General features: G+C 50.7%; 2 protein-coding genes across 2 annotated transcripts in view; both read right to left on the bottom strand.

The window, feature by feature from the left end:
- The window catches only part of JPH4 (junctophilin 4), a 35,289-nt gene extending 24,371 nt beyond the window's left edge, over nt 1-10,918 (bottom strand). Inside the window, exons 1-3 of the mRNA XM_087714237.1 lie at nt 10,510-10,918; nt 6,407-8,050; nt 3,518-4,307 (exon numbers count right to left, since the gene is read on the bottom strand). Of these exons, the coding sequence (XP_087570363.1) occupies nt 3,518-4,307; nt 6,407-6,785 (1,169 nt within the window). The 5' untranslated portion in view covers nt 6,786-8,050; nt 10,510-10,918. The remainder of the gene's footprint in view (nt 1-3,517; nt 4,308-6,406; nt 8,051-10,509) is intronic.
- Nucleotides 10,919-11,840: 922 nt separating this feature from the next.
- The window catches only part of LOC106542970 (dehydrogenase/reductase SDR family member 4), a 23,101-nt gene continuing 22,441 nt past the window's right edge, over nt 11,841-12,500 (bottom strand). The window contains exon 8 of the mRNA XM_087714238.1: nt 11,841-12,470. Within this exon, the coding sequence (XP_087570364.1) occupies nt 12,356-12,470 (115 nt within the window). The 3' untranslated portion in view covers nt 11,841-12,355. The remainder of the gene's footprint in view (nt 12,471-12,500) is intronic.

The following is a 12,500-nucleotide window of genomic DNA, read 5'->3' on the forward strand; positions in this document are numbered from 1 at the left end:
CCCTCAACCCATGTCTCTCGTTTAACGACGGAAACGCCGGGCTCAATTGGTCGTAAATCGAGGGCTACGTGTAGATTCCAAAATTCGCCTTGGAAGGCGAAAAGGAAGAAATGCAAAAAGGAATGATTGCTGCATTGGGGTGGGGGGCTCTGCTTGAATGCAACCCCCCCCAAAAGCCTGCTTGCCTCCTTGCAATTCACCCCCCTCCCCATACACACATCTCAACCCCCATAACACCTGGTTTGCCTTCACCCACGCAACGTGCATCTTGGTTTGTTTATGCACACAGCTCCTTGTCTTCAGTGTCTGTTCCTCTTGTTTCCATGCCTCTCAGCTCTTCTCCCCACCCTCGTGTGTTTGTGTGTGTGCGCGCGAAGCAACAACATTTCTCGATCAGCCCCAATGCTGTGTCTTCTCTCCCTGAAACAGCTCCGCCTCGTTCCCTCCCCTCCCTCCCTCCCGTCCCTGGTCCATGCCCGTAGGATGCTGCGGCTGTTGCCATGGTAGCCGTCAGCCAATCGCCTCGCCCGTCCTCCTGTTGCCTAGGTGACCGGGCAGCCTACACCAGGAGACGGCCTTTTTACACACTCACACACACATACAAACACAAAGAGGCGCGTGCGAGCTCTGCGCGCATACACATACATACAGATGGACTCTCCTACAGTTTTAGACCATGCGCGAAAGAGAGGGAAAGAGGAAGAGAGAGAAAGAAAGAGGGAGAGTGAAAAAGAGAGAGGGGGAAAGAGAGAAAAAGAACAAGAGAGAGGGAGAGGGAAAAAGAGAGGAAGAAAGAGAGAGTAAGAGAGAGAGAAAGAGGGAAAGAGAGATGAAAGAGGGAGAGAGAGGGAGAAAGAAAGAAAAAGAGGGAGAGAGAAAGAGAGGGAGGGAGAGAGAGAAAGAAAGGGGAGAGAGAGAAAGAATAAGAGGGAGAGGGAAAAAGAGACAGAGAAAGAGAGTAAGATGGAGAGAAAGAGAGAGTAAAAGAGAGGGAGGAGAGACAGAAGGAGAGAGGAAGAAAGAGAGAAGGGCAGAGTGAAAAAGAGGGAGAAAGAGGGAGAAAGAGAAAAAGAACAAGAGAGAGGGAGAGGGAAAAAAGAGAGGAAGAAAGAGAGGAAGAGAAAGAAAAAGAGAGAGGGGGAAAGAGGGAGAAAGAAATAAAAAGGGAGAAAGAGAAGGAGGGAGGGAGAGAAAGAAAGAGGGGGAGAGAGAGAATAAGAAGGAGAGGGAAAAAGAGACAGAGAAAGAGAGTAAGATGGAGACAAAGAGAGAGAAAAAGAGAGGGAGGAGAGAAAGAAGGAGAGGGAGAAAAAGAGAAAAAGAGGGAGAGAGAAAGAGAGAGAGAAAGAGAGAAAGAGGCAGAGGGAAAAAGAGATGGAGAAAGAGAGTAAGATGGAGAGAAAGAGAGAGAAAAAGAGGGAGGAGAGAAAGAAGGAGAGAGGGAGAAAGAGAGAAAGGCAGAGTGAAAAAGAGAAAGAGAGAAAAAGAACAAGAGAGAGGGAGAGGGAAAAAGAGGAAGAAAGCGAGTAAGAAAGAGAGAGAGAGAGAGAGAGAGAGAGAGAGAAAGAATAAGAGGGAGAGGGAAAAAGAGAGAGAAAGATGGAGAGAAAGAGAGAGAAAGAAAGAGGGAGAGAGAAAAAGAATAAGAGGGAGAGGGAAAAAGAGACAGAGAAAGAGAATAAGATGGAGAGAAAGAGAGAGAAAAAGAGAGGGAGGAGAGAAAGAGAGAGAAAGGCAGAAAGAGAAAAAGAGTGTGAAAGAGAGAGAGGGGGGGAGGGAGTGTGGCCTGATTAGGGGGCAGGAGGGGATTTGAAAAGAAAACAGCTAGAAAAGGGATATAAAAGGGAATATTTTTAAAAAAGGAAAAGAGAAAGAAGATTTGGTGAATGAGGAAAATATAGGCAGAACAGGAAAAAGACGAAAAAGAAAGAAAATGCAGACGGAAAAAAAAGAGAAGAAAAAAAAGAGGGATAGTCTTAAAAAATTGCCTCAGTTCATCTTTTCTCCCTTAATTTTGAGGCCTGGAGCCAAAGTCTACACACCTAACACGCACAACCACAACCACAACCACAAGCCTTTTCATCCCTTCCCATCAGCCCCAAATTATTTTTATAACGAATTTTCCACCTGGAAGGCCTGATGATGATGGATTTTTTTTTACACGCTAAAGTCTGTGTGGGACTCTCCCAAAAACACCCCAGAGAGAATTTTTGTTCTGTTTCTTTTTTTCAAAATGGCTCCCGCTGAGGGGAGGAATTATTCTCTTGACCATCTGTAATCCTATCTCCTCTCTATCAAAAAATAGTCCTCAAAAATCAGAATAAATCTAGGAACTTGTTTTCCAACGAATCGGTTTTAATGCCGAGGCAGAAGCTGGGAATAAAATTGGCAAAAACCTTGGCGTTCAAAATGAGTTGGTTAGAAATGTTCTCCCTGACGTGACGCTCGTTTTAGTTCTAGAACGGAGGGTCTCCAACGTTCGCCACGTGAAGACTTGTGGCGGCTTCAACTCCCAGAATTTCCCAGCCAGCCGCGGCTCACTGGGGAATTCTGGGAGTTGAAGGCCACAAGCCTTCGAGTTGAAGGCCGCAAGCCTTCGAGTTGAAGGCCTCAAGCCTTCGAGTTGAAGGCCGCAAGCCTTTCAGTTGAAGGCCTCAAGCCTCCAAGTTGAAGGCCGCGAGCCTCCCAGTTGAAGGCCGCAATCCTTCCAGTTGAAGGCCGCAAGCCTTCCAGTTGAAGGCCGCGACCGAGTTGAAGGCCTCGAGCCTCCCAGTTGAAGGCCACGAGCCTCTCAGTTGAAGGCCGCGAGGCTCCGAGTTGAAGTCATCAAGCCTCCGAGATAAAGGCCGCGAGCCTCCAAGTTGAAGGCCACAAGCCTCCGAATTGAAGGCCGTGAGCCTCCCAGTTGAAGGCCGCGAGCCTCCGAATTGAAGGCCGCGAGCCTCTCAGTTGAAGGCTGCGAGGCTCCGAGTTGAAGTCATCAAACCTCCGAGATAAAGGCCGCGAGCCTCCAAGTTGAAGGCCACAAGCCTCCGAATTGAAGGCCGCGAGCCTCCCAGTTGAAGGCCGCGAGCCTCCCAGTTGAAGGCCGCGAGCCTCCGAATTGAAGGCCGCGAGCCTCCCAGTTGAAGGCCGCGAGCCTCCGAATTGAAGGCCGCGAGCCTCCCAGTTGAAGGCCGCGAGCCTCCCAGTTGAAGGCCGCGAGCCTCCCAGTTGAAGGCCGCGAGCCTCCCAGTTGAAGGCCGCGAGCCTCCCAGTTGAAGGCCACAAGCCTTCAGGTGACCAAGTTTGGACATCCCTGATCTAGACTATGGAAGGAGAACATCTGCTGATGTTCAGTGAGGAGGACACCTCATCGATTCAATCATTCTCCACCCGCATGTTGAAGATTCCTTCAAGGCAAGGCAACCTTCTTCCGTGTCAAATGTTGAGTGACAACCATTCAACAAGAGGATTGTAGGAATGTACTAGTCTCTGTCCTGTTCCCCCCCACCCCACCTCCAGTTTCCCTTCTTACCTGGCGATGGCTAATTCTTGCTTCTGACGAGCCATGCTGACTGCTCTCCGGGCCACTTCAACCGCGCGGTCCACTTTCTCTTTGACTTTGCTCCGTCGAAGCGGGATGAGGTTCTTCACCTTCCCGCTCACCAACCGGTTGAGCTTGTACTTCCCTTCTTCTTTGGAACCGTCGGGGTAGGTGGTGCGCCCGTACCCGTGTCGCCGGTTCCCCAGCCACTCGCCCTCATACCGCAGCCCGTTGGAGCGGCGGCTCACCCCGTAGCCACTGCGCCGGTCGGCCCGCCATTCTCCCGCGTAGACCTCGGTGGAGGAACCTTCAATGGTGAGAGTTGAAGGCAGCTCAGGAGGTTCGGTCTCGGCGTAGCTGAGAGTTGTGGCCTCACTTCCTGCTGAACTGACCCCTGCCTCGCTCTTGAGGGAGCCTCGCTTGCTGCCCAGAGAGGCTTTCGACTCGGCCCTCCGCACTCTTAGCCCGCTCAGGAGCAAGGACCGCCGGAAGAACCCTCCGCTCTTCTTCTTGGTCCCCTTGGGAAAGTCCGGATCTCCAGGGAAAGCTAACACAAAGCCACCCCTGGATCCTGAGGCGGGGCTGTCCCCAGGGAGTGGCGGAGGAGGCAGCGAAGGAGGAGGGAGAGGTACCACAGGGGCATTGTGATCAGCCTCACTGTGGAGGGACTCCAGGGAGGTCCGGTGTGGGGAGCGCACCAGGGTGGCTTGACGGTACGGGACACTCTGGCGTACTCCATACCCATGACGCTTGCCGGACTGCCACTGGCCTTGGTAAGTACCTGCAATGGAGGGAAAGGTGAGGTCAACCAAAGAAGGCGAAGGACATTCCACATCTCCTGGACAAGAGATGTCCAACATTTCTTGTCCAGCTGAAGAAAACCACTCAGGCCTTCTCAGACCTACCAAGAAAGGAGAACTGTCTTGGTGTATGGAAACTGGATCAAGAAGCCCAGATGTTTGTGTTGGAGACCACGGAGAAAAGTCATGGGTGAGGACCTACGTAAGAGTGAAGGACCTGCGTAGGTCCTTCAAGGGTTAGGGTTGCTTGGAAGCGGATGTGCAACGTGTGTGTGAAAACCTGCTACATTGTATCACCCAGTTGAGTATGAAACTCTACGATGAAATTGGACCAGCTTTTTATGGGCCACATCGCCCACACCACAACCACCTCCACCCATTATCTTGAGACACACAGATGGTGTTCTAGAGGAACCTCTACATGAAGACATGAAGCAATGTTGTGTGAATGTTGTGTGTGAAAGCAGTGGAAAGAACTATCGTTACCATTGAATAGAATAGAATAACAGAGTTGGAAGGGACCTTGGAGGTCTTCTAATCCAACCCCCTGCTTAGGCAGGAAACCCTACACGACTGACATCATCATCATCACCATCCTCCTCCTCACCACCTCCATCACTACCACAATTATCTACACCCATTATTTTTGTACAGAGATGGTGTTCTGGAGGAACATCTAGAAGAAAAACGAATCAACCGTGTGAGAACAGTGTGTGAGAGAGCGGTCAGAAAAACCATCACCACCATTGACATCATCATCACCATCATCGTCTTCACCAGCTCCATCACCACCACAGCCATCTCCACCCATCATCTTTGGACAGAGAGATGGTGTTCTAGAGCAACCTCTAGATGAAGGGATGGAGCAAGAGTGAATAAAAAATATACAGAGAAATCTGACCAACTTTCTATGGACCGCATCACCCACAAGCACTATCTCCTCCACCATCACAACCATCAATCTTGGAACACATGGATGGTGTGGTAGAGGAACCTCTAGATGAAGACACGAAGCAACGGTGTTTGAGCAGTGTGTGTGAGAAAGGTGGAAAGAATCATCACCTCCATTGCCATCATCACCACCACCATCCTCACCCTCTTCATCACCACCACAACCACCTCCCACCCATTATCTTAGGACACACAGATGGTGTTCCAGAGGAACATCTAGATGAAGAGATGGAGCAAGGGTGAATGACAAGTATGTGGAGAAATGTGACCAACTTTCTATGGGCCACATCAACCACCACGACCATCACCATCACCATCACCACCTCAACCACTAATCACCTCTATCATTATCTTGAGATACATAGATGGTGTTCTAGAAGAACCTCAAGATGAAGAAACAAAGCAACCATGTATGGACAGTGTACGCAAGAGGGGTGGAAACAACCATCACCCCCATTGCCATTGACATCATCATCATCCTCACCACCTCCATCACCACCACAATCACCACCTCCCATTATCCTGGGACACAAATGGTGTTCTAGAGGAACTTCTAGATCTTGGCAACTTTAAAACTTGTGGACTTCAACTCTGGAACTCCACCCCCACACATGCACAAACACCCTCCCCCCCACACACATGCGCCCTGGGCCCCCAGTGCCCCCTTCTGGCTTCCAGGTTGGTGCGGGCGGCAGAAATGGAGTAGAAAGGGAGGGCGCGCTGGGGGGGGGGTAACCCTACAGAGATCAGGGAAGGCCCCGCCCCCCACGCATGTGCCGCAGAGTCTCAAAGGCCAGCTGGCTGGCAGGAGGCGTGCGCACATGTGCAGTGGAGCTGGGCTGGCGTGCCCCCAGAGGGGGCTCTACATGCCACCTGTGGCACATGTGCCATTGGTTCGCCATCACAAAGGCATGAAGCAACCGTATACGAAAAGTGTGTGGAGAGATGGAAAGAATCCTGATTCTTCTCCGATTGCCCCTCAACACTTACGGAGGAGAACTGGACAGGGGCACCCCATCATGGGCCAAGTGGACAATCAGAAGACAGATACATTGGGACCACCAGACCGGGAAGAAACAACGGCCCAGCCCGCACTGCCCCCCCTTCTTGACCTGTTCTCCTGACTCACCTCCGTCCGCGTAGGTCTCCATCCCGTAGCCATCCTGAAGACCTTCACGCCACATGCCTTCGTAGACAACGCCCGAGTGGCTTTCCCAGATGCCCAGGTGGCCCTTCAGCCCGTGGCACCACTCCCCCTTGTAACTCCACTTGCTCTTCCGCTCCGCGCCCAGGCCGCTGCGTTTCCCTTGGCTCCAGAAGCCCTGGTAGGTATTCCCGCTGGGCCAAGTGTAGACGCCCAGAGACTCAAAGCCGCGACTCCAACGCCCGCTGTACTCCCCCTGGGCGCCCGGGCCTGTGCACACCCCATAGCCATGGGCCCGGCCCTCTTCCCAGTCGCCCACATAACAGCCTCCATCATCAAACTCAAATCTGCCTCCGTTGGACATTCATGTAATGTTTGTCCCCGGCCAGTCGGGCTGCAGTTATCTCCGTGTCCCGGTGCGCATCTCCCCTGCCCGGCGAAGTCGTTTCTACATGACGAGGCTCCACCCAGACCGGCTTCAATCCTCCATAGCTCCCTCTGGACGGCCAGACATCGATCTGGCAAGCCGTTCTCCGTCTCTGGCCGGGAGCCTCCTCGCTCGGCTGAACTGCAATTCCAATTTTGCTAATGCCGGCGCGTTTGGCTACCGTTGGGCATCAGCTCCGGGGAGTAACGAGGAGGAATCGGAAGGTTTCGTGGCAGGATCGCTGAAGGCGGATGGAAGCTAGCGGTAGGGGCAGCCCAACGTTGAGTGGTATCACGAACGTGCGGCGGGTTATAACTTAAAAGTTTAGGGGAAAAGTCGCGGGTGTAAAAGTGCAAAATGTGTGTGGGGAAAAATTCGTCTGTGGAATATTCTGAGCACAGATTCACTGCTCTTTCTAGTAAGAACCCTTCCCCCCCCAAAAAAAATAGTCTTCCAACTACAAATAAAGCAATGGTCCAGGAATTATCTATTGATGTTCCTCAAGAATCTGTGTTGTCTAGTCGGAAGTCCAGAGAATTGGGGATGGGTTGGACACCTGGAATATCAGAAGATATGGATTTTCTGAGGTCTGTGGAGGAATCTGGTGGCGACGTAGACAATCTGAGGGCTTTGTAGAGCCCAGGGACAGCCAGTTGGTCTTTTTTTTGGCGAGAACCAAACATGCTAGTTCCTAGAAGAACTTCATTGCGGTGCGTCGTCTCGCTTCTTCAGCATCAGGAGACCAACATTTGGTGACGGCTTTCCATGTCACAAGTTCAGGACAGAGAAGGTGTAGGCCCGGACTCTTTGGTTGAGGAATCTAGGGTGGCCTCTCGGTTGATCAGGGGGGGGACTTATAGATAGAAGAGAAGCAGGAGGCGGATCCCCAGCTGCAGGTGGCCATGAAGGCATGGTGATACTCCATGCATGGTGGCTGAGGGACCTTCTCAAAGTTCTCAACTAGACTTGCTGTGCTCTTCTAGGTCTTAGGAGGCCATCCCTGAATGGAGGTTCTGGAATTCCCGGTCCAAACAACCTCTGGAGCATCAGACAGAAAAGTGGATCCTGGGGTTTTCCTCCCTAGGGCCCATCAGAAGCAATCTAGACCGCCCCGGCGATTGGTCAACCTCTTCCAAGCGGTGGAGAGGCAGTACGGCTGGTGAGGAGGCACACCATGTGCGACAGAAACGTAGAGAACAAGCCTGCATCGAGAGACATAGAGATTAGGTGGATACCCAAATGAGCATTGCAAAAACAGTGGAAAGAGGGAGGGAGGGAGGGAGGGAGGGAGGGAGGGAGGAAGGGAGGGAGAAAGGAAGGAAGGAAGGAAGGAAGGAAGGAAGGAAGGAAGGAAGGAAGGAAGGAAGGAAGGAAAGGGAATTCTGGGATTTGAAGTCCACAGTTCTTAAAGTTGCCAAGGCTGAGAAACACTAAAATACCATGATTGCTAATACAACTAAAATTATAATCCATGCTTGTTGCAAAACGAGTGAAGAGAGAGAGAGAGAGAGAGAGAGAGAGAGGAAAGGAGGGAGTGAGGATGGAAGGAAAAAGTGAGAATGTTAGTATAGTCTTTATTGTCATTGTACAAAATAAATACAACGAAATTGGTTGAAAGAAATTGAGAAAGATAGAAAGAGAAAGAGAGAGAGAAAGAAAGAAAGAAAGAAAGAAAGAAAGAAAGAAAGAAAGAAAGAAAGAAAGAAAGAAAGAAAGAAAGAAAGAAAGAAAGAAAGAAAATTCTGGGATTTGAAGTCCACAGTCCTTAAAGTTGCCAATTAAAATTATAATCCATGCATGTTGCAAAAAGAGTGGAAAAGAGAGAGGGAGAGAGGGAGGGAGGGAAGAAGGAAGGAAGGAAGGAAGGAAGGAAGGAAGGAAGGAAGGAAGGAAGGAAGAAAAAAGGAAGAAAGAATGAATGAATTCTGGGATTTGAAGTCCACAGTTCTTAGTCGCCAATTAAAATTATAATCCATGCATGTTGCAAAAAGAGTGGAAAGAGAGAGGGAGGGAGGGAGGGAGGGAGGGAGGGAGGGAGGGAGGGAGGGAGGAAGGAAGGAAGGAAGGAAGGACGAAAGAATGAATTCTGGGATTTGAAGTCCATAGTTCTTAAAGTTGCCAATTTAAATTATAATCCATGCATGTTGCAAAAAGAGTGGAAAGGGAGAGGGAGGGAGGGAAGAAGGAAGGAAGAATGAATGAATGAATTCTGGGATTTGAAGTCCACAGTTCTTAAAAGTTGCCAAGGCTAAGAAACACTAAAATACCACAATTGCTAATAATTCAGGCTTGTTGCAAAAAGAGTGGAGAGAGGGAGGAAAGAAGGAATAAAAACAAGAAAAGAAAATAGGAGGGAAGGAAGGAATAAAGAGAGAATGAGAGAAAGAAAGAATGAATTCTGGGATTTGAAGTCCACAGTTTTTAAAGTTGCCAAGGCTAAGAAACACTAAAATACCACGATTGCTAATTATTCAGGCTTGTTGCAAAAAGAGTGGAGAGCGAGGGAGGGAGGAAGGAATAAAAACAAGAAAATAGGAGGGAAGGAAGAAAGGAAGAGAGAACGAGAGAAAGAAAGAAAGAACGAATGAATTCTGGGATTTAAAGTCCACAGTTCTTAAAGTTGCCAAGGCTGACAAACATTAAAATACCATAATACCATAACAGCTACTAATAGAACTACAATTATAATTCATGCATGTTGCAAAAAACGGAGAGAGTGAGGGAGTTGGGAGAGAGAGAAAGGGGGAGAGAGAGAGAGAGAGAAATTAAAAAGCAAAGAATCAGAGGATAAGATTCACCTACGTCCGCCAGCAAGCCAAGATCGAAAACAACTCATATACAAGCGTTGCCTCCTAAGGGAGACAGATGTGCAACAACCCCATACACACACACACACTCCTGCACACACACTCACACACACACACTTTTGTAAACAAGCACCACGGTGGAGGCTGCCCATCGCACAAGGCAAGGTTGACATCACCCGAGGAAGATCACACATGCGCGTGAATGCACACGCATGTATCAAGGCACTCGAAATGGATGTGTCTTTAAAATAATTAAAAAGAAACACACACACACAGGGCACCCTCAAACCACATTCAAGCTGCAAAAGGCAAAAAAAAGAGAGAGAAAAAGGACAGGAATTCATGCTCGCACGCCCAAGCCCGTTGCACGCACAAAATCCAGCCCTTTGCACATGCAATAGATATATAGATATATATGATGATAATAACAACCACCAGGCAGGGTGTGTGCGTGCCACCTTTCTTGTCCCTGTTGTGCGAGGCTCACTTTTTTTTTACACACCCAGGCAGAATTGGTGTCAGCTGCAGAGCCCGCCCCACATTAAACGTGCCCCACATTCGCCAGCAAAAGGGGGACCAACCTTAACCAGGTCTAGCCCAGATCTAGCCCTATAACCCCAGATCGCCCATCTCTTCATCATAAAAACACCCTGGGCAAAATCTTGCCAAGCCAGATCCGGACGGTGCATTTGATGGGCAGAATGTAGAAATATATATACATATATATCTATTTCATGTCGTTTCATTTAACGACCGCCGCATGCAGGAAAAAGCCCAAAGCAACAGCTCTTCCCACACACACACACACATATACACACCCCTCCCGGAGAATAATCCCCCCACCTCACACTTACCAGGTGTGGATTCCCACGAAACAGTCTGGAAAGGCGAAGAAGGGGGGGTGGAGGAAAGAGCCACTCGCTAGATCTTCTGAAAAGGCACAGATGTGCTTCAGAGACACACCCAGTAGATCGATGGAGGGGGATCTCCGCCGGGAATACCGCTGGTGGGGGCTGGGGAAAAACACAGCCCCATGGAGGAAGCAGGAGAGGGGGGGGGAAGTAGGGGAAAGGGAGTCCTGGGTGGGCTTAAAAAGAGCTCCGAAAGGTAGAATGGGGGAGGGAAAGAAAAAAAGGAGAAGGGATCAGGCGAAGAGGCAGACGAATAGCGGATGATGGAGGGATCAGGAGGAGAAAAAAGCACGGGACACGGCTGGGCTGGTGGTGGAGTGGGGGGGGGGGAGTTGGAAAAGAGAGGGATGGCTGGAATGAGACACACACACACACACACAGAAGGATGGAGAGAGAGAAGGATGGAGAGAGAGCGAGAGAAGGATGGAGAGCTGAAATGAAAGCCGAAGCTGAATCAGCAGAGAGAGAGAATCCACCGAAGGCACTAAGCAAAGAGGATCTTGTTTTGGGGGGGGGGAAGAGCCCTGATCTGTGCCCCCACCCCAGATTTTTTTCAATTTTCAATTATTATTTTTTGCAAAAGAATAATAAGCACTCGGCTGGACCGTTTTCCTCCCTCCCCCAGCATGGAGACACAATGAAGGGGAGGGGGGGGTTTAAGGCGGCAACTGGCTGGCTGGGAAGGAGGGGGGGTGGGTGGGACGATGATGGGAGGAATTGGACTGGGGGGGCGTTCTCCTGCCTCCCCCCCGAATCGAATCGGAAAGGAAGGAGGAGAAGAAAAAAAAGAAGATAGGATCGGAATTATTCCCGATGCGAGGGATGGCGGAGGGGCTGTGCTTGGGAAGTCCCTTGGGAGCGGGTAGGGGGAGATGGGGAGATGAGGAAGAGGGGGGGCTCCCTTGGGTATGCCAACTAGCCCAACCCCCACCCCAAAGAGAGAAACAACCCCCCTCCCAAATGCAGAGGGAGGGGTTGGCACCAGATCCGAAAAAGGAGAGAGAAGACTGCGGATTGTGTTTTTCTGTCTGGTGGAACCCCTTTTTATGGGGTGGGGGGGAGGCGCTTTGGGGTTCCCTTCCCACGCATCCCCCCCCACCCCGAAGAGAGAAACAGACCCCGACAAAGGTGTGATTCCAAAGATGTGTTTATTTGAATGATTACACACAAGGCACTGAGGCAGAGCGACACCGAGCACCAGCGATATTTCGTACCCCCCCCCCCGATTCGGGCGGCTCCTCCCAATCTTGGAGCCGGTCCAAGCTGGTTTCCCCCCCTCCAAAGACCCTCCCCTAATTTCCCAGGAAGCAATAGGGAAACCCCCTCTATCCCCCCTCGATATTCCCTCCGCCCCAACCTCCAAGAGGTACGGTGTGAAAACAAACCAGGATCAACCTAACCACCTTTCACTCAACAACACGGGTCGGAGGGAGGTTGAGCAGGGGAGCCTCCTTGCACGCACGTGTGCAACGGGATCCTTCGACCTCAGCTGTGTGTGCAACGGCCTTTTCCCACCTAAAATCCAACAGTTGTTGTTCTTCCACCTAAAATCTAACCGGAGGCACATAATACCCACATTCAACCTGGTTAGCAGAAGGTCCACTTTGGGAGGCCATCCCTTCTTCTCAAGAACGTTGACCTCCCGCTCCCTTGAAGTTGACCCAACCACCATCCCATCTGGGCGTTGCTGGGACACCACCACCCCCCAATCGCCCCCACATCTTATTCCTGAGGTCCCCTTGTGCGATTATCTATCCATCGTCATCGCTGAACTGGAAGCCGCCAAGAATCAAAGACGGGATTGAGCATTATCAGCCACCACTATCGTCTCCCCGGTGATGTAGTTGGCATCGGCGGAGCAGAGGAAAGAGACGATCCCCGAACAGTCTGACGGGACTCCGATCCTGGGGGAGAAGAGGAGGAGGGGGACCTGG

This window comes from Thamnophis sirtalis, unplaced genomic scaffold (assembly GCF_051295495.1).
Source record: "Thamnophis sirtalis isolate CommonGarterSnake01/CBP01778 unplaced genomic scaffold, rThaSir2_p1.2 scaffold_4, whole genome shotgun sequence".
NCBI lineage: Eukaryota > Metazoa > Chordata > Lepidosauria > Squamata > Natricidae > Thamnophis > Thamnophis sirtalis.